The 20,356-nt window shown below is 36.3% G+C and overlaps 1 protein-coding gene across 14 annotated transcripts in view; it reads left to right on the forward strand.

Moving 5' to 3' along the window:
* The window catches only part of LOC147367691 (uncharacterized), a 224,814-nt gene that overhangs the window by 96,950 nt on the left and 107,508 nt on the right, over positions 1–20,356 (forward strand). For 7 of the 14 annotated variants that reach the window (XR_015169274.1, XR_015169278.1, XR_015169281.1 and 4 more), the window contains exons 3-4: positions 5,918–6,059; positions 8,983–9,079. Coding sequence is in view for 2 of the 14 variants with exons in the window: in XM_086414513.1 (XP_086270639.1) it covers positions 8,983–9,079 (97 nt within the window). In the remaining 12 variants the exon portion in view is untranslated. Of the gene's footprint in view, positions 1–5,917; positions 6,060–7,722; positions 7,988–8,982; positions 9,080–20,356 lie in introns of those variants that run through there. The other 7 variants (XR_015169275.1, XR_015169279.1, XR_015169272.1 and 4 more) reach the window with 2 other exon arrangements.

Below are 20,356 nucleotides of genomic sequence, written 5' to 3' on the forward strand. Positions count from 1 at the left end.
GTGAGAGTTGGACTGTGAAGAAAGCTGAGCACCGAAGAATTGATGTTTTTGAACTGTGGTGTTGGAGAAGACTCTTGAGAGTCCCTTGGACTGCAAGGAGATCCAACCAGTCCATCCTAAAGAAGATCAGTCCTGGGTGTTCATTGGAAGGACTGATGTTGAAACTGAAACTCCAATACTTTGGCCACCTGATGCAAAGAGCTGACTCATTTGAAAAGACCCCAATTCTGGGAAAGATTGGAGGTAGGAAGACAAGGGGATGACAGAGGATGAGATGGATGGATGGCATCACCGACTCAATGGACATGGGTTTTGGGTGGACTTGGGGAGTTGGTGATGGACACAGAGGCCTGGTGTGCTGTGGTTCATGGGGTTGCAAAGAGTCGGACACAACTGAGTGACTGAACTGAACTGAACTGAACTGATCCTGCTGCTCTGATCCATATTTCTGTTTTTGCTCCAGTACCCCACTGTTTTGATGACTGTACCTTATAGTATAGTGTGAAGTCAGGGAGCCTGATTCCTCCAGCTCCATTTTTCTTTCTCATGATTGCTTTGGCTCTTTTAGGTCTTTTGTGTTTCCTTACAAATTACTTTTTTTGTTCTAGTTGTGTGAAAAATGCCATTGGTAATTTGATAGGAACTGAATTGAATGTGTGGATTACCTTGGGCAGTATAGCCATTTTGACAATATTGATGGTTCCAATCCAAGAAAATGATATATTTTCATCTCTTTGTGTCATCTCTGGTCTCTCTCATCAGCATTTTATAGTTTTTAGAGTGTAGATCTTTTGTCTTCTAGGTAGGTTTATTCCTTAATACTTCATTCTTGGTGATGCAATGTTAAAATGTGATTTTTTTAAAAATTTCCTCTCTAATCTTTTGTTGTTAGTGTATAGAAATGTAACAGATTTCTGTGTATTAATTTCCTTTCCTGAAACTTTACCAAAATCACTGATGAGCTCTGGTAGTTTTCTGGTGGAAACTTTAGGACTCTCCTATGTATAGTAGGATTCTCTATATATAAAAAGGCCACATATGACAAACCCACAGCTAACATCATACTCAATGGTGAAAAGCTGAAAGTGTTTCCTCTATGATCAGGAATAAGACAAGGCTGTCCATTCTTGCCACTTTTATTCAACATAGTTTTAGAAGTCCTAGCCATAGCAATCAGATAAGAAAAAGAAGTAAAAGGGATCCAAATTAGAAAAGAAGTAAAACTGCCACTGTTTGCAGATGAAATGGTACTATACATAAATGCTTTAACAGTAAAGAATACATGTCTAAAATCAGTGAGCTTCCACATTTAGAAGCTCATTTCAAAAACCACAATCAGCTTTGAATCTCAGAACCCAAATCCTATTAAAGCACCTATTATACCCACTGGATAGAGAAAGGACAACAAAATCCCTCTCATATACTCAATAAATGAGTAACAACATGTTAAAGTAAATGAGTAAAACTAATGCTAAGAAAAAAATGGAAAATTAATTTACTTCTGATGAGATATAAATGATAGGCCAATCTAAATGACTATAAACATAAATCCTATTTTTTTAGAAGGAGTGCAGATGTATATGAAATATACAATTAAAATTAAAAAAGAAAGGCAAATGGCAGGATTCTTTTCTCTTTTTATTGTTGAATAATATTCCATTGTGTGTATACACCACATCATAGAGGATATAATGCAAAGTGAAATAAGCCAGACTGAGAAAGACATGTATTGCATGATCTCACTTAAATGTGGAATCTAAAGCAGTCAAATTTGTAGAAGCACAGAATAGAATGTGGGGAAGGGGAAATGGAGAGTTGATGGTCAAAAGATACAAAGTTTCAGTTATTCAAGATTAAGTTCCAAAGAACTTAAATAAAGGTACTCACAGTAGTATACAGTATAGTCCTTGTAGCTTATATTACTGTATTGTATACTTAAATTTTTTTAAAGGGTAAACCTCATATTATATATCATAATGATGATAATAATAATAATAGTAACAACAATAATAGGGGCAGAAAGAAACTTTAGGAATTTATAGATATGTCTATGTCCTTGATGGAGGTGATGGCCTCAACTGTGTATACTTATTCCCACACTTATCAAGTTGTAAACATTTTATACATCAATTATACTTCAATGAAATGGTTTAAATTTTTAAAATTATAGACTAGACAGAACAAGAGTGGTTAGGGAATTTAAAGGTAGTAGTCAATTAGAATCAAGATAAAAACTGAGAATGTATAAAAGAAAACAATTCATGGGGACTAGCTTGAGAAGTTCCCAGATACATTTAACAAGAAACCCTATTTGTTTTGAAAACAGGAAATGGCAGAGAAGTAAAAATATTCTGAAGGGTAATGACTAAACATTTTAAAAAACCCAAATGGAAACATAATGAAATTTCACTAAGTAGAAAATATAACAAATAACTCCATATCTGCTCAATATAGAGTAAAACTAAAGAATATAAAGAGAATGGGTTAGTAGCTACTTGAAAGAAAAACAGATTATCAGAAAAGGAATGACAGTGAGACAAATAGCAGATGTCCCACACTATAAGAAAAGAAGAAGAAAATGAAAGAATATTTTCAGTGTCTTGAGGAAGTATGTTAACTCAAACATGGCACAGCTTAATCACTGTTTAATAACTGGGCAAAATAAACACATTTTCAGACATACCAAATTAAAAATATTTCAGTACTTAAAAAAAAAAAGTGTCAGGATAGAAGGTGTGTGATGCACTAAAAGCAAAGAAACAAACAAACAATAACAAAAAAAAAAGCAAAGAGCTTGCATTAGTCACTGATAGTAAACAAATATATAAGTAAATAAACACATTTATTTTTGTTGTTTTTAGCAGGCAACACTAAAACTTCAGACAATAAAAATAAGCATGAGGGAGTTCAGTTAGTATTTTTTAATGGTAGTTTTTTTCTTTATTATGAAGAAGGGAAAGATATGTTGGGAATCTGTAAACTTTTGTCCAAAAAATTCAGTGAAATATGTTAAAAATTTAAGGCAAGAAGAGAAACTCAAGCTGTTATTCTAAATTATGAAAAGGAAAAAGTTACTAAAGAAAAATTTTAAAGCTTCAGAAGGAGCCAATGGTTTTCAGAAAAAGATGACAAAGGCAAAGAAAAAGCAAGTATAAATAAGACAGAAAGATAAATTACAGAATATGAGAAAATATTTATAAATTTTATCTAATAAAAGACATATCCTTTAATATTAAAAAAAAAGCCCTTAAAACCAATAATAAAAAGATACCCAACTTAGAAAGAGCCAAAGATGTTAATTATTTACTGAAGAAAATACACAAATGACAAATAATCACATGATAAGATGCTCAACATTAGAGGAAAAAGCATAGATTATACTGAAATTATTTTTATGCATGTACTGGTTCACAAAGAAAATTCAAGAGCATATGTAGGCTAGCAAATGTAAATAATAAAAGTTAAGGGACATTGTTCTTATGTTTCAGTATTCTGTTTATTCACGTGGTGTTCTACTTTCTGAAGACTTTGTTTAGCTCAATTTATATTCCACCCATTTACTGAAATATTAAATTTTGTATATATTTTTCATAGTTTTTAAGAGTTGTTTCTTATTATGTTACATTTTTCTTAGAATTCAGATCTTGTTTATGGTTGCAACATCATTTGAGAATATCACTGATTATTTTCTTTGGTTTCATTGATCTCACTCTGAGCAACTATTATAACAATTAGTATTATTGTTTGTATCCTTTTCATGTTGAAACTATGCCTCAAATTCTTTGTGAAACTTTTCTGGCTTTTTTCATTTGCAAATAAACCAATAAATAAACATAAGGTGAGGCTTGTCAGTTTGTGGGCTTTAGCATAAACAAATAAGTCAGCATATTTACCATGAGACCCCTCAGTTCAGCAAGTGAAGATCTTTTCTCTCGTGATGTTCCTTCAGGCACACACCCTCCAATTTCCTGTCGATATGGGTGTTCGGGGTGTGCAAGAAAGCAACGCTTCTGTGCTGTCAACCAGAGAGCAGAGTGAGACTGAAAGCCACACAATTCAGAATAAAAAGAGTCATTCAATCCTGCTGCTTTCATCTCCTCCCTTTGGCCCTGCTCTCTGCTACGCATTAGTTTCCTCAGATACAGCTCTTTCCATTTAAGTTTTCCTCAGGAGAAAAGTAGGAAACAACATAGCAATGCCATTAAGAGAATGGAGACAGACGGCTTGGGTTTGAATCCATTGCACCATTACTTACTGTCTGGTTGAAACTGAGCAGTGTAACCTTTCTGGGTCTCGATTTCCTTATCTGTAAGGGAATAATGTTAGTACTCTTAGGTACTTATAAAAATGAAATTTTGTTTTTTGTTCAGTTCAGTTCAGTCACTCATTTGTGTCTGACTTTGCGACCCCAAGAACCGCAGCACGCCAGGCCTCGCTGTCCATCACCAACTCCTGGAGTTCACCCAAACTCATGCCCGTTGAGTCAGTGATGCCATCCAACCATCTCATCCTCTGTGATCCCCTTTTCCTCCTGCCTTCAATCTTTCCCAGCATCAGGGTCTTTTCAAATGAGTCACCTCTTCTCATCAGGTGGCCAAAGTATTGGAGTTTCAGCTTCAACATCAGTCCTTCCGATGAACATTTATTTTTTGTAGAGCACCAAGAATAGTGCCTATCACACAGTGGGTGGTGTATAAGTACCATAGTAAGTGCTGTACAAGTAACCATTAATACTCTAGACAAACTTTCAACCATCCCCCACTTTTTTGGCTCATATAGCAGACCTGTCTCTCAAAGCAGGGAGTGCTGCCATGACAGAGCTTATGGAGATGCATATTTTCATTGGTTTTCTCAGGGCTGGTATTTATTCACCTGATCCACACTTGGAATAAATTTATTGGTTCAGACCCAGGGTGCACAAATTGTTAACTATTTTTAATATGATTCTTAGGTAAACTCCTCTTCAGACTCCTAAGTTGTAGAGTGTTTTCTGGTGTGTGGGAGGGTTTCTAGACTCAGTTACCAGTTCTCCACCTAATTTTGTCATCCAGAACTTTATGGAAGTATTTTTGTCTGTAATTGTTCTCTCCCTCATTCTCACTGGGGATCAGTACAATTTTTGTTCATACGTTTTCGAGTTAGTAGTAATGTTTCAATTTAATAGTAGTGATTAAATCAGAAATGTGATTAAATCAGAAATCAGTATGCTTTTTCCTTGCTCTACAAAAGCTCTTCAACATCTAGTAGAAGCAATAATATCTGTTTGTTCAGACATATGTGGTATGTGTGCAGTCACATGTATGTATTTATAGGTTTTATGTCAACTGCTAAGTCTTAGGAGTTCCATCAGTGAGGCACATCAGGGATGAGTAGACAGTAGTGATGGGTTCACTGGACTCCGAATCTCTTCCCCTCTCCTCAGATAGAAGTGCTTCTTTTAAAATGGGTTTTATATATCACTTTCCACTTAAGAGTATATTTGAAGAAAAAGTTATTTGAGGAAATCACCAGTTTTAACCTTTTTGGTTAAATAGTAAAAACATAAAAGAACACAAATAATATAAAAATACTATTTTAACTAAAGAGAGTAAAGGAACATTTCCTGAGGACAGAGAAAAAAAAAAAAAAATATATATATATATATAAAGTTCATCCTTGTGAGAAATACACTGAGGGCCCACAAGAATGCACACTACTTACTTTGTGTAACTGGATAGTTGGATGAAAACAAATTCAAACTTATCACTCCATAATGGTTGATATTTCAGGGCAAATAAACAAAACATGGAATGACCAATCCATAAAAGAGCCAGAATCTAAGGGAGGAGAAGGTTAGGTTTTTCCTATCTTCAAAATAGACAAGAAGACCAAAAGGCCATTTAAATATTGTCACCCTGCTTATTTAACTTATATGCAGAGTACATCATGAGAAACGCTGGGCTGGAAGAAACACAAGCTGGAATCAAGATTGCCGGGAGAAATATCAATAACCTCAGATATGCAGACACACCACCCTTATGGCAGAAAGTGAAGAGGAACTGAGGAGCCTCTTGATGAAGGTGAAGGAGGAGAGTGAAAAAGTTGGCTTAAAGCTCAACATTCAGAAAACTAAGATCATGGCATCTGGTCCCATCACTTCATGGGAAATAGATGGGGAAACAGTGGAAACAGTGTCAGACTTTATTTCTGGGGGCTCCAAAATCACTGCAGATGGTGACTGCAGCCATGAAATTAAAAGATGCTTACTCCTTGGAAGGAAAGTTATGACCAACCTAGATACCATATTTAAAAGCAGAGATATTACTTTGATTGGGGGCAGGAGGAGAAGGGGACGACAGAGGATGAGATGGCTGGATGACATCACCAACTCGATGGACATGGGTTTGGGTAGACTCTGGGAGTTGGTGATGGACAGAGAGGCCTGGCGTGCTACAATTCATGGGGTCACAAAGAGTCAGACACGACTGAGCAACTGAACTGGACTGAGTCTATCTTCTTAGTAAAACTTTTTATTAAAAACCTCTGGCAGCCAGTTTGGGGAATGTTACATGGCACAGTGGATAGTGGTACACATAAAGAAAAAAGAAAGATAGATTTAGGTACTAAAATTTATGTTGGGAAAGAAAAGGAGAATACTCATGCTGGTCTTGGCATGCTCTGAGAAATGCACAGAGCTCGGGACACTCAGCACTGTGCAAATATCTAACAGAATCTCAGACTTTTCAAGGATTAGGAACTGTTTCTTCTACTCTGTCAGCAAAAATGAAATAGCTGCTTAGCACACATGATCAGTAGATATTATTAAAAGACTTAAAATACAAGTTTTTATTCCACTGTCTCCCTGAAAATATTGAGTCAGCATTGAATAGCAATGTGAACAGGTCAGCAGGTATGCCTTAGATTTTAATGGATTCATTTGTGAGAGAAAACTGCACAGTGTCTGAAATTAGTTTAGCATATAACTATCCTTTTCCTCTGAATTCCCCAGAGGAAAAGGAAGAGTAATCAATACCTTGGACCTGCAGGACCTAATTAGATACAAATTTTAAAAGACCTTACTCATGTTTTATCATGTGGTTGCTTCTATCACACTTTATTAAGGGTAAAGGAAAGACATATCACAGGTGCAATGTGATGTCACTGTTGCTAATATATTTGCTACCTGTTTTTTGTAGTTTAAAAAGAAAACATGGAAATTTACATGGCAGGGGAAAGTAAGATTATCAGTGAAGGTTTTATTTTAGGGAAATGTTTTTCAAATTAGATTTCACAACTCAGAAGTAGATCATGACATCAATTTAGTGGCTTGCAACTAGAGTTTTTTTTTAATAAAATAGAATTAAACTGAGTCAAGTCAAGAAGGATCTAGAATAGAAATACCTTTCAAATGTATGGATTTAGTATTATTTCTTCAAACTTGTATTTCAGTTGTTAGCATTGGTGAATGTGTATATTGCATCAGAATGTAAAATGTGCCTTGAATCATAGTGAAAGTTGTGTGACCAACACTCTTGAGGTATAATTGCCCCTGAAAAAAGTAGAGCTGAGGTTGTTGTTCAGTTGCTAAGTCGTGTCTGACTCTTTACGACCCCCTGGACTGCAGCCTGCCAGTCTTCTCTGTCCATGGGATTTCCCAGGTAAGGATACTGGAGTGGGTTGCACTTTCTTCTCCAGAGGATCTCCCCAACCCAGGGACTGAACCCATGTTTCTTCCATTGGCAGGTATTGGCATGGGGATTCTTTACTGCTGAGTCACCAGGGAAGCCAAAGCTGAGGTGGATTAGCAAAAATTATAAACCAGTTCATGTCTAGACCTCTGAAGGACTGATGCTGAAGCTGAAACTCCAATACTTTGGCCACCTGATGCAAAGAACTGACTCATTTTAAAAGACCCTGATGCTGGGAAAGATTGAAGGCAGGAGGAGAAAGGGATGACAGAGGATGAGATGGTTGGATGGCATCACCAACTCAATGGACGTGAGTTTGAGTAAGCTCCAGGAATTGGTGATGGACAGGGAGGCCTGGCATGCTGCAGTCTGTGTGGTCACAAAGAGTTGGATGTGACTGAACAACTGAACTGACTGACTGACTGATGTCTAGACCTCTGAAACAACAACATGATCATAATGAGAAAAAACAGCAAAGCCTTCTTTCCTAAAATGAGTAGAAAATTTTACACTATAATGTAATACCCACAAAAACAAAGTTAATTACTTCCGATAGCTTTTTCCAAAGAGAAAAAAAAAAAAAAAAACACATCCATGATTTTCCAAAAGCTTTCTGGGAAATTGCAAAGATATTTTTATATGGAATAGATACTTTATTTTTTAAATTGTATTTCTTTCTAAATTTAGAGTTTTATTTTGGGAATGCAAAATCAAAACACTTTTGCAGATTTGTTCAGTTTTAGAATTGTGAGTGAGAAACTATTTGATTACCTATTTCATCAAATTGACAGTAAAACCTTTAAAAATAAACATAACATGTAATACTATTGAAAAGTATCTTAGAACTTGATGCTTTGTATCTTAGTGCTTTAACACTATTGTAAAATATCTTTACGCTATTGTAAAGAACTTAGAATCTTAGTTCCTTGTGTGTTTTTTTTTTCCTTTTTTGACAATTAAGGACATATTAACAATGAAATGAAAATTTTTCTATAGGAAACAGAATTTTTTCATCTAGGTAGACGACACAGATGACAACTATCCATATGATAGATTAGGCTGCAATCAGTATACCAAGAAAGCCAGTTCATCAAAAATTAGTCAAATGTTGCTAAAATCTTAATATATTCCATGACTTACTTGCATACTGAGGTCTTCTGAACTAAGGCAAATGCAATTCACTTCCAAATTGCTCTCCATTGTTTTCTTTTGTACTCTGGAACAGATTGATATTTCACTTTAGTGATTCTCACTGGCTCTGCTAGATCAGAACTATTATAACATTATTATTTGCCTTTTTCACTCTTATTTTCAGGACTGGATAGTGAAAGCTCCCAGAGACTACATAATAAATGGTCTCTCAGAAGACTGAACTCAGAAGCAGACATAAAAACTCAGCTGTCTTCTATCAAGTAAGACATTTAAGATATTTGCAAAAATACCACTCTGATCATATGTAACTTTTGCTTTGGAAAAAAGTTGTTTCTTCAGAAAAACTGAAAATTTACCTTGTTTACATGAAATGAGTTCACCTTGGTTACTTTCAAATGAATTGATAAATATTTATTTTAAACTTTTAAAGTTTAATTTTGATAGTATAATTTTGATAGTTGTAATTTACACTGTGGGCTTCCCCAGGGGTTCAGCGGTAAAGGCTCCTCCTGCAATGCAGGAGACATGGATTCAATCCCTGGGTCGGGAAGATTCTCTGGAGAAGGAAATGGCAATCCACTCCAGTATTCCTCTCTGGGAAATCCCATGGACAGAGGAGCCTGGTGGTTCTAGCAGGCTACAGTCCACGGGGTCGCTAGAGTTGAACACAGTTGAGTTACTGGACAACAACAATAACAGTTTACACAATAACTGACGTAAAAGAAAGCTTTGAGAGATACTCAGTAATATTTAACAGTGTGAAGGAGGCCAAAACAGACCAAAACATTTGGAAATTGCTGCTTTAGGGGGAAAGTTCTCTTTTCCTTTGAAAGAAAAAAAAAAGGAGAAGAAGGAAAAGGCATGCACAGTTGAATTTCTCTGTTATGAATGCTCCTGTCTCAGCTGTCCATATCAGTATAACTTCTACCCAGAGTCACTGAAGTCTGTTTCACAGAGAAAACTAGAGGTTGGTAATTGAGAACTATTTATCAAATACAAGTATTTTAATAATTATGTAGCTCACGAAAACCACACACTTTCTATACCCACACACATTCTTTATACACTTCTTTAAAGTGGCAAAAAATGAATGTATTCAAGTAATATGACCCAAGAAATAGCCTCCCTATAGAATATAAAAATAAGAATCAACAGTATATTACCTTAAAACTACTCTTAGTAATAAGTGTTTGGTATTCTATCTTTCTTAGATAGCATCTGGATATCCAATCTTATTTGTTGTTTTTAGGGAGATGATTTTAAAGAAAGATTTGCCCTGGCAAATCCAATAAACAAATTAAGGGAAATGTGAATTAACAAATAAGAAACTAATAATGATAACAACAGATTAGAACTTTTTGTTTTTCTGATGCTATTTTGTGATACTCTTTCCTCCAAACATTAAAAAACTATATAAATTTAACAATATAGTAGGAAATGTGAATTACCATAGTTTTCCTAACAGAAAGAAAACCTGAAAAGATCAGTGAGTAAGGAAAAAATTAAGAACTAACAAAATTTTCCCTTATATTTTGGAAGCCAGGTATAGAGGGAGTTAAAATGAGCTAGCTAAAATTCTTATGCTCCTATGTTCTGCTTTTATAAAAAATCAGAATTTTTGATAATTTAAAATATCAGAGAACTAGTTTGCTTCTGGCAACAAATAGTTACTGGATACTATCAGAAATAGCTCCTGGTGAAAATTAATGGAGAGAACACAGGATATAGCTTTGTGTCTAACTTGGGGCTCTTGACTGAATAACAAAGCATTACCAGTGAGGTTCACTACAGTGTTAACTTCAGTCTTGCAGTGTATTTTACTTGCCTGGACCTTTTTTCATCATACAAAGTAAAAAAATCTTTACCTTGGCTAATATTAAAGTCTGTCTTATACTAATAATACCATCTCCTTATGTCCATGCATGCTCAGTTGCTCAGTTGTGTCCAACTTTTGCTATTTCATGGACTGCAGCCCATCAAACTCTGTCCATGTGAGTTTTGTTTTTTTGGTTTATATGATAGAAGTACATTAACTCCTTAAAGTAGGCATGAGAGCCCAATTGGTCTTATGTATCCATTACCATTTTAAAAAAAAAGATTTTTCTTTTTTATTATGGTTTGCTCCTTCCAGATTGAACTTTCTGCTTCCTTATTTTATAAAAAACTAATATCATATATCAGAGAAGGCAATGGCACCCCACTCCAGTACTCTTGCCTGGAAAATCCCTTGGATGGATGAGCCTGGAAGGCTGCAGTCCACAGGGCTTCCCAGGTGGCTTAGTGGTAAAGGATCCACCTAGCAGTGCAGGAAACACATGTTTGATCCCTGGGTCAGAAAGAGCCCCTGGAGAAGGAAATGGCAACCCATTCCAGTATTCTTACCTGGAAAATCCCATTGACAGAGGAGCCTGGAAGACTGGAAGGCTCCATGGGCTCTGGACGTGACTTAACTAAATGGACTTCCCTGATAGCTCAGTTGGTAAAGAATCCACCTGCAACACAGGAGACCCCAGTTCGATTCCTGGGTCAGGAAGATCCACTGGAGAAGGGATAGAAAACAACAACAACAATATCATATATTATCAACCTTTGATAGTATTTCTATCTCTGCTGTGAATTTATGAATGCTGCTAATTAATTCTCAACCTGAATTTGGCAAGGTCAGTAAATAGCATGACAGATTATAAACATCTGGATTGAAAGTCCAAAACCTTTGAAATAAAGTGTTTAGTTTTCACTTGATGCAAATCTTAACAAATAAAAACCCTAGGCTATTTACACAAGTGACATGTCTCAGAACAAATTGATGGCATGTGTATGATAAACTGTTTGTATGCATAAAAGTTCCTGATATTTACTGGAATTAGGTACAGCAGATGTCACATTAACATTTGGCAAGAAAAAGCCCATATGAATGATTGGAGGAAGTAAATAGTCTACAGGGTTTTAATAGAATGTGTATACATACCAGAGACTTCAGAAACCTATTAAATATTGAACTATATAAACTGACATTGTTGGCCAAAGTATAAATCAGTGATTCATAGAGGTGGGGCTTTTCTTCTCTTTTGTAAATCCTAGAAATATGTTCTTCACCAAAAACACATCAAGCAATATTTGTTAGTGATTTGTAGGAAATATTAGGAAAATAATAAGAGAAATACCCAAACAACAATCTTCATTAAATATCTGATAATAAAAGACACCCTAATAAATATAAGCACTTCATTCTCACTCTCATTAGACAATTTAAAATTTACTGAGAATATTTATTTGAATATCTATAAATTCATTTGGCTAAGGTAAGTTTGTGTCAACATTTGGATCACACAAAGGTTAGATTAGATGCAGAATGATAATTTAGTAGTTGAAAAAAATGTGAAATATGAACTAGAGAAAATAGAGGCTTATATCAAATCCCAGTGCTATCTAGTTGAGCATGCTTGAATAAACCCTTACTATTTGATATCCATTTAGTTATAAAATTGCTACCTTACAGATTTTAACTTATTTTTAAAGAGTCAAATTGCTTATGTGATAATTACCTGTAACAATTAGAGTAAAATGTATATCAATAATGATTGTGGATATATGGAACTGGGAGAGAAAATAGGGACAAACTGACTATAGAATATTGCACTGAAATTTTGGATTCTGTCCTGTCTTGAAAAATGGATATGAGTCATTGGTAAAGTACAGAATAAACATGGTGTAGACCACCTTCTTCAACTCCTTGAGATAGCAACCGTATATGTAAACAATACTTTCCCCATTAACTGCAGCTCATTTGCCAGAGTTGAAATCTGAGAGAAGAAAATCAAACCACTTGCCTCAATACAGACCCTTCTGGTGAGCTGGCAGAAAAGTTAAGCTGAGCCAATATGAGTTTGAGCAAACTCTGAGAGATAGTGAAGGACAGGGAAGCCTGGCGTGCTGTGGTTCATGGGATTGCAAAGAGCTGGACATGACTGAGTGACTGAACAACAAGCATGCTTAGGGAATGTGAGCTAAAAGTCCAGAAGTTACTGTTGGGAGTAGGAAATCGGACCAAGCAGCAAAAATATTATGTAAATTCTATACTCCCAGCTTTGTTAGATAATGAGCAAGGTACATAATCAAAGGAAATGAGGAAGAGAAAGCAAAGAAATATTTCATACAGAAGAAGACAAACAAGTAACCTATAGGAGAAAAAGAAATCTCATACATTGCAGGTGGAAATATAACATAATAAAACTGTTTTGAAAAACTGGCAGTTTCTGCTCATCCTGAATATTTGCCTCCCCTACGAGCCAGAAGTTTCACTGTTGATATATTCACAGAAGAAAAGAGTACCTCTGACCATCAAAACATGTACAAAAGGTTCATAGTGTCTTTATTCAAAGTAGTTAAAACTAGATGCCCATCAAGAAGAAAATGGTATATGAATTATGATATATTGATACAACAAAATGCTGCACAGAAATAAAGAGTGAACTACTAGTATGCACAAAAGTGTAGATAAAATCATAGATATTATGTTCAAACAATCTGGACACATAAAAGTATGCATTCCATATGATTCTATTTATATTTACCTCAAAAACAAAGTTAATCAATGATTATAACAGTCAGAATTGTAATCATCTCATAGGGGATATGGTCTAGGGACAGACAAAAAAGTGTCTAATGGAGTGCTAAAGGTATTCTAGATATTCTCTGGATGGTGATTTACAGGGGTGTACATATGTCAAAAATTGTAATTATTAACATTCAAGGTTAGAGTACTTTATGCATCAGTTGAAAAGGGAGAATTCTGCTTTCTATAATGGCAATTAGACAACTTAATCCAATCCTCTCTTTGATAATAACTGGAAAAACTGGAAAAAATATAAAATAACACCTACTTGAATGTATGGGTGAGCTAACAAGCCCATGAAGAATTCAGGGGCCAATATCCAAGAGCTAAAGGAAACTAAGAGATGTGATCTCAACAACTGGGATTTCTTTTTCCCTAGTTGTATCTGCCCATTCAAATATAAGCTAATATCGGTTAATAGCTTATTATTCACAAATAATAATAGCCTCAAAATAGCTAAGATTTTGAAGACAGCTGAAAGTGTGAGATACTGAACTGAGTTTTGTCAGACTAAGCAGACAAAAACTGGAGTTCAGGATTCAGGTGTCAATAGACATAGAACTATGGACTTGGAGGCCCAAAACAGAATGAGAGAGTGAGAATCAAGATTTATAAATGTAATTACCAGTTTCCCCAATTGAATAACTACAGAAAGCAGCAATTTTGAAGAACCCTTTGATGTAAAACAGAAAATTTTCAAAGTAGTCAGAATGACCATGGAAGGCAGAACATATTTGAGCATCTTCAAGCACACAGCAGATCCAAGAACCAGTGAGGGTAAACACAAATTTAGCTCTGTGTATGTTAAAAATGAACAATGTTTCCATCAGCACTCATTAAGAATTTCACAAGGATTTAAAGAGAACACCAGCTTTTCTATGTATACATTCTTCCAGATGTGGTGGGTGGAAAAGTATTTCAAAGTGATCTGGTAGCTTTTTTAGGAGATATAGGGTTCTCCTCTAACATAAACAACTGGTATGACATAGCCAGGCTTCAGACTAAATTCTTAATGGTTACAGTAGTATCTGGCTCAAGGCTAGGCTGCCTTTTTCCTCTGCTCACTTTGGAAGTAACATGTTCTATGTTATATTCAACTAAGAGTTAAAAGGTGAAAGCAATAATGGGAAAAAAAAGTGGTCATCTAGAACTAAGCATGGGAGGAAGGCATTGCAATAGAACGCAGATAAATCACAACCACGCTCTTTTCCATCATAAATGTACTCAAAATGTTAACTAATTTTTAGAATTGTTAAGGCTATGTTGATTTTAAAATAGAGCCACTTAAAAGCACAAATAACAATCATGAAATAAAGCAAGGTAAATTTATTTCTTTATCTCATCATGCACTGCAGCCTTAAAGTACCTAATGAGAGTTCCTTGAGAGGATTTATTTTAAGAGTAAACTAGGGAGAGTGAAGCCTAAATATCACAAGAAAAAGAGACATTAAAAATTCTAAGAGCTAACTTTTCTGATAAGTTATAGAAGATATAGTCTGTTTTACTATATTGAGACTTACAAGTTAAAAATCTCAACTCCTATGTCTCATTTTCACCTTTTCTGTGTTTCCATGAGGAATATCTGGCATATTGTCTCATTAATATAGTAATGGATTGATGTGGAAGAATGGAATTTTGCGTCGTCCATTACTGTTAATGGCAACATTGAGGGAGGGCATTTTCTACGTCCAATGGTATCAGCTTATTTACTTTTTGGAAGACATGATTTCTAGTGTTTATGTAAGAAGCAAGAGTCTTTGAAAAAATGATTTTATCAAATGAATGTTAAAATTCGTTCCACAGTCAACCATTAGATTTCTCCCAATGCCCCAAGTCAGAATTAATCACTGTGTGCCTTAGAGCATTTTGATCATACTTCTCTCAGAGAAATTTTTGGTCTAACTATTGTAGCTTCTCATGAACATAATAACTATCTCACTCACTGGATTATAACCTACATAAAAGTAGGAATGAATCTTTTCTACCACCTGGCAGTAAATACCTGAAATAAATACTTTTGAATGAATGAAAAATAAGTTTAATAAGAATTGTGTCATATTTTACAAGTCCCTATGGGGGAAAATGCAATAGTGTTATAGAATCTGTCTTACCATCCTAACATATACATCTATGTAGAGCATGAAGGGATTTAGTACACATTGGAATTAGGAGAAGATATTGACCCTCAGAGACATGTAAAAAAGTTGATGTAAAACTGGAATATTAAATATCAGATCATGAATCTTGTTTTCCCTAAGTGAATATGAATGAAACCACACAGGGAATATAATAGAAACATTAAACATAATGATGTTGAGGAAAAAGAGCATATGAAATAAAGTCATGGGTAATTGCTTTAGACTGGGAGCTATGTAGTTTTTTTCTAACTGAAAATCTGTAAATGAGTACCCAGGGGAGAAAACTTTGGAGTCATGGGATAGATAACTGCTAGAGGGCCTAGAACCCATGAATAAATCAATCACCAGGATTTTAACCAATGTGATCATAATTCAGCACCGAAAGAATAAATCTGACTTTCCCTGAGAAACAGGACTAAGAGAACGAAAGGGAGCAAAATAAGATAATGCATATGGATGAGCCTGTAGCCTCCATTGCCTCCTAGGATGTCTCTAAATCACAAGGACCATCAAAAAAATAATAATAATAATAATAATAAAATAAAATTCTATTGTTTCCTCAATACAGTATAGTATGGTGATTAGGGACCAAGAAATTGGGCGGGGAATCCCAAAGCATGAGTTGAGCATTCTAGCCTTCTTTTACAGGCGCATATAGATAGAAATATTTATCTATATAAATATTATAGAAATATTTATATCTATAGAAATATTTGCTGCACTCAATATGCAGGCAAATTTGGAAAACTCAGCAGTGGCCACAGGACTGGAAAAGGTCAGTTTTCATTCCAATCCCAAAGAAAGGCAATGCCAAAGAATGCTCAAACTACTGTACAATTGCACTCATCTCACAGGCTAGTACGGAGAAGGCAATGGCACCCCACTCCAGTACTCTTGCCTGGAAAATCCCATGGATGGAGGAGTCTGGTGGGCTGCAGTCCATGGGGTTGCTAAGAGTCGGACACGACTGAGCGACTTCATTTTCACTTTTCACTTTAATGCATTGGAGAAGGAAATGGCATCCCACTCCAGTGTTCTTGCCTGGAGAATCCCAGGGACGGCGGAGCCTGGTGGGCTGCCATCTGTGGGGTTGCACAGAGTCGGACATGACTGAAGTGACTTAGCAGCAGCAGCAGCACACGCTAGTAAAGTAATGCTCAAAATTCTCCAAGCCAGGCTTCAACAATACGTGAACTGTGAACTTCCAGATGTTCAAGCTGGTTTTAGAAAAGGCAGAGGAACCAGAGACCAAATTGCCAACATCTGCTGGATCATCGAAAAAGCAAGAGAGTTCCAGAAAAACATCTATTTCTGTTTTATTGACTATGCCAAAGCCTTTGACTGTGTGGATCACAATAAACTGTGGAAAATTCTGAAAGAGATGGGAATATGAGACCACATGACCTGCCTCTTGAGAAATTTGTATGCAGGTCAGGAAGCAACAGTTAGAACTGGACATGGAACAACAGACTGGTTCCAGATAGGAAAAGGAGTACGTCAAGCCTGTTTACTGTCACCCTGTTTATTTAACTTATATGCAGAGTACCTCATGAGAAATGCTGGACTGGAAGAAGCACAAGCTGGAATCAAGATTGCCGGGAGAAATATCAATAACCTCAGATATGCAGATGACACTACCCTTATGGCAGAAAGTGAAGAGGAACTAAAAAGCCTCTTGAGGAAGGTGAAAGAGGAGAGTGAAAAAGTTGGCTTAAAACTCAACATTCAGAAAACGAAGATCATGGCATCTGGTCCCATCACTTCATGGGAAATAGATGGGGAAACAGTGGAAACAGTGTCAGACTTCATTTTAGGGGGCTCCAAAATCACTGCAGATGGTGACTGCAGCCATGAAATTAAAGGATGCTTATTCCTTGGAAGGAAAGTTATGACCAACCTAGATAGCATATTCAAAAGCAGAGATATTACTTGGCCAACAAAGTTTCGTCTAGTCAAGGCTACGGTTTTTCCTGTTGTCATGTATGGATGTGAGAGTTGGACTGTGAAGAAAGCTGAGTGCCAAAGAATTGATGCTTTTGAACTGTGGTGTTGGAGAAGACTCTTGAGAGTCCCTTGGACTGCAAGGAGATTCAACCAGTCCATTCTGAAGGAGATCAGCCCTGGGATTTCTTTGGAAGGAATGATGCTAAAGCAGAAACTCCATTACTTTGGCCACCTCATGCGAAGAGTTGACTCATTGGAAAAGACTCTGATGCTGGGAGGGATTGGGGGCAGGAGGAGAAGTGGACGACAGAGGATGAGGTGCCTGGATGGCATCACTGACTCAATGGACGTGAGTCTGAGTGAACTCCAGGTGCTGGTGATGGACAGGGAGGCCTGGCGGGCTGCGATTCATGGGGTCGCAAAGAGTCAGACACGACTGAGCGACTGAACTGAACTGATAGATAGAAAATCAAGGCCCGTTTGCTATGATGATCACATGGAATCCTTGTCTGTTGCATAAATGGGTATGGTGTGGCCTGTAAATTTGTGTTGACATTACCCACTACTTTTTAGAAGAACAAATGATCAATAATATCCTCATTAACCAGCCCAATTAAGAAATGATCTTTCAAGTTTGGAGGTAGAACTTTTATCAGTACATAAGATTTGAAAACTTTTTCACACAATTAATTCTTGCAATGCTTTCATTTCTAGAAAGCATTTGCACTTGACCAATGAGATCTCTCTGAGAATATGGAAGTAAAGTTAATAATATGAACATAAGAACTTCCCTAGTGGCCCAGTGGCTAAGATGCCATACTCCCAATGCAGGGGGCCAGGGTTCAATCCCTGATCAGAGAACAAGATCCCACATGGCACAACTGAGACCCTGCACAGCCAGAAACAAACAAGCAAAAAACAAAACAAAACAAAATTATATGAATACATAAACTCAAAACAGTCATTCAAAACACAACTATGCAAAGTATACCTCAAAAGATAATTGCCCTAAATTGAGCTAACGTTGATAGCAAAATTAGATTGTGATGGAAGGTGGGTAGAAGTGAGCATTGAAAATGTAAGTAAGGAACAGTTATCAAGGAAAACTTTTTCTCCGTCCATTCTGCTTCTAAAGTCCTTTGCTAATATCCAGAGCAACTTCTAAATCATTACAGTTATGAGATGGGCATATTGGATATCAAGTCAGATGTCATTAAATCAAACATCTCAAATGGGAAAGCCTGATTTCACTTGACAAACATGTCTTCTTTGATCCACACAGTTTTAAAAATTGAACTTAGGTTTATAAAATAGGATTTTTCACCTAAGTCTAAATTTTGGGCTTCTCTTGAAAAAAATCAGACTGGAAATATTGGGACAGCATTTTGCATGAAAGAACCCTTTTGGGGTTTTTTTTGGCCACAGTATGGACTTGTGGGATCTTAGTTCCCCAACCAGGGACTGAACCCAGGCTCTTGGCAGTGAAAGTACAGGTCCTAACTACTGGACCGTTAAGGAAGTCTCCATTTTTTTTGACACAATAATTTGACATAACTATTTCTTTGAAATAATTCTTAAGAGTTATTTGCAGAGTAGCTGACTCTTTAAATGGGGGATCCGGTTTCCAGTTTGTAAGTTCCAGCATTTATGCACAAAGTAAACTCCATTCATTTACATTATCTGCTTGGCCCATTAGACAATGAACTGCAAATTCCTTGAACCAATCTGAACTCCTAGAGACTTGTGCAGTTTCTATGAAAAAGGACAAACTACCAGCAATTTGATTTCCATTTAAAATTTGATTTTAATTCAGGTGTATAATGGAGAGTTACTATGTTGACAGTGTAAAATCGTTGATGACAATAATCCTAAGTGTAATAATTACTCTTCTAATAATAAATTCTCATTTTGTATAGCTGTGGATTGAGTTTTATGGCAACTAGATTCTGCTATCAATCACTCTACTAACAGGAGCACAGCTAGTTCAAATAAACCATTTCACCATTAAGTACAAATGTATCCCTTGCTGCTTCTTTGACCCCATTTCTTAAGAGAGTGAGGGAGTGTCATTATACCCATTCTGACATTCTGTGATCAGTAGCATCCTGATAATGTTATTTTCTCAAACTTCTCAGAATTAACAAAATGCTCCAAATCTCTATGTTCTCCCCAAGTTAAACATCTGCATATAAATAAATTAATTAATTAAATAAATCTACATGACAGAAAAATAGAGCCATACACTTGTGGAGTTTTCCCTGGTGAAACTCCCAGGAGGGGTTGAACTCCCAGAAGGTGGGAGTTCAATCCTTGGGTTAGGAAGGTCCCCTAGAGTAGGAAATGGCAACCCACTCCAGTATTCTTGCCTGGAAAATTCCGTGGACAGAGGATCCTGGCAGGTTACAGTCCATAGGGTTGCCTGTGGAGTCGGACATGTCTGAGCACACAGGCATACAAACACTTGTAGAATGTTAAGGAAGGTGATCCAAGGTAATGTAGAAGAGCAATTAATTGGACAGGAGGAGAGAATTGTGGAAAGTTAAGACCAACCTAGATAGCATATTCAAAAGTAGAGACATTACTTTGCCAACAAAGGTTCATCTAGTCAAGGCTATGGTTTTTCCTGTGGGCATGTATGGATGTCAGAGTTGGACTGTGAAGAAGGCTGAGCGCCAAAGAATTAATGCATTTGAATTGTGGTGTTGGAGAAGACTCTTGAGAGTCCCTTGGACTGCAAGGAGATCCAATCAGTTCATTCTGAAGGAGATCAGCCCTGGGATTTCTTTGGAAGGAATAATGCTAAAGCTGAAACTCCAGTACTTTGGCCACCTCATGCGAAG

Source organism: Bos grunniens, chromosome 8, assembly GCF_055505025.1.
Source record: "Bos grunniens cultivar Pamir isolate PY7600 chromosome 8, Bosgru_T2T1.0, whole genome shotgun sequence".
Taxonomy (NCBI): domain Eukaryota; kingdom Metazoa; phylum Chordata; class Mammalia; order Artiodactyla; family Bovidae; genus Bos; species Bos grunniens.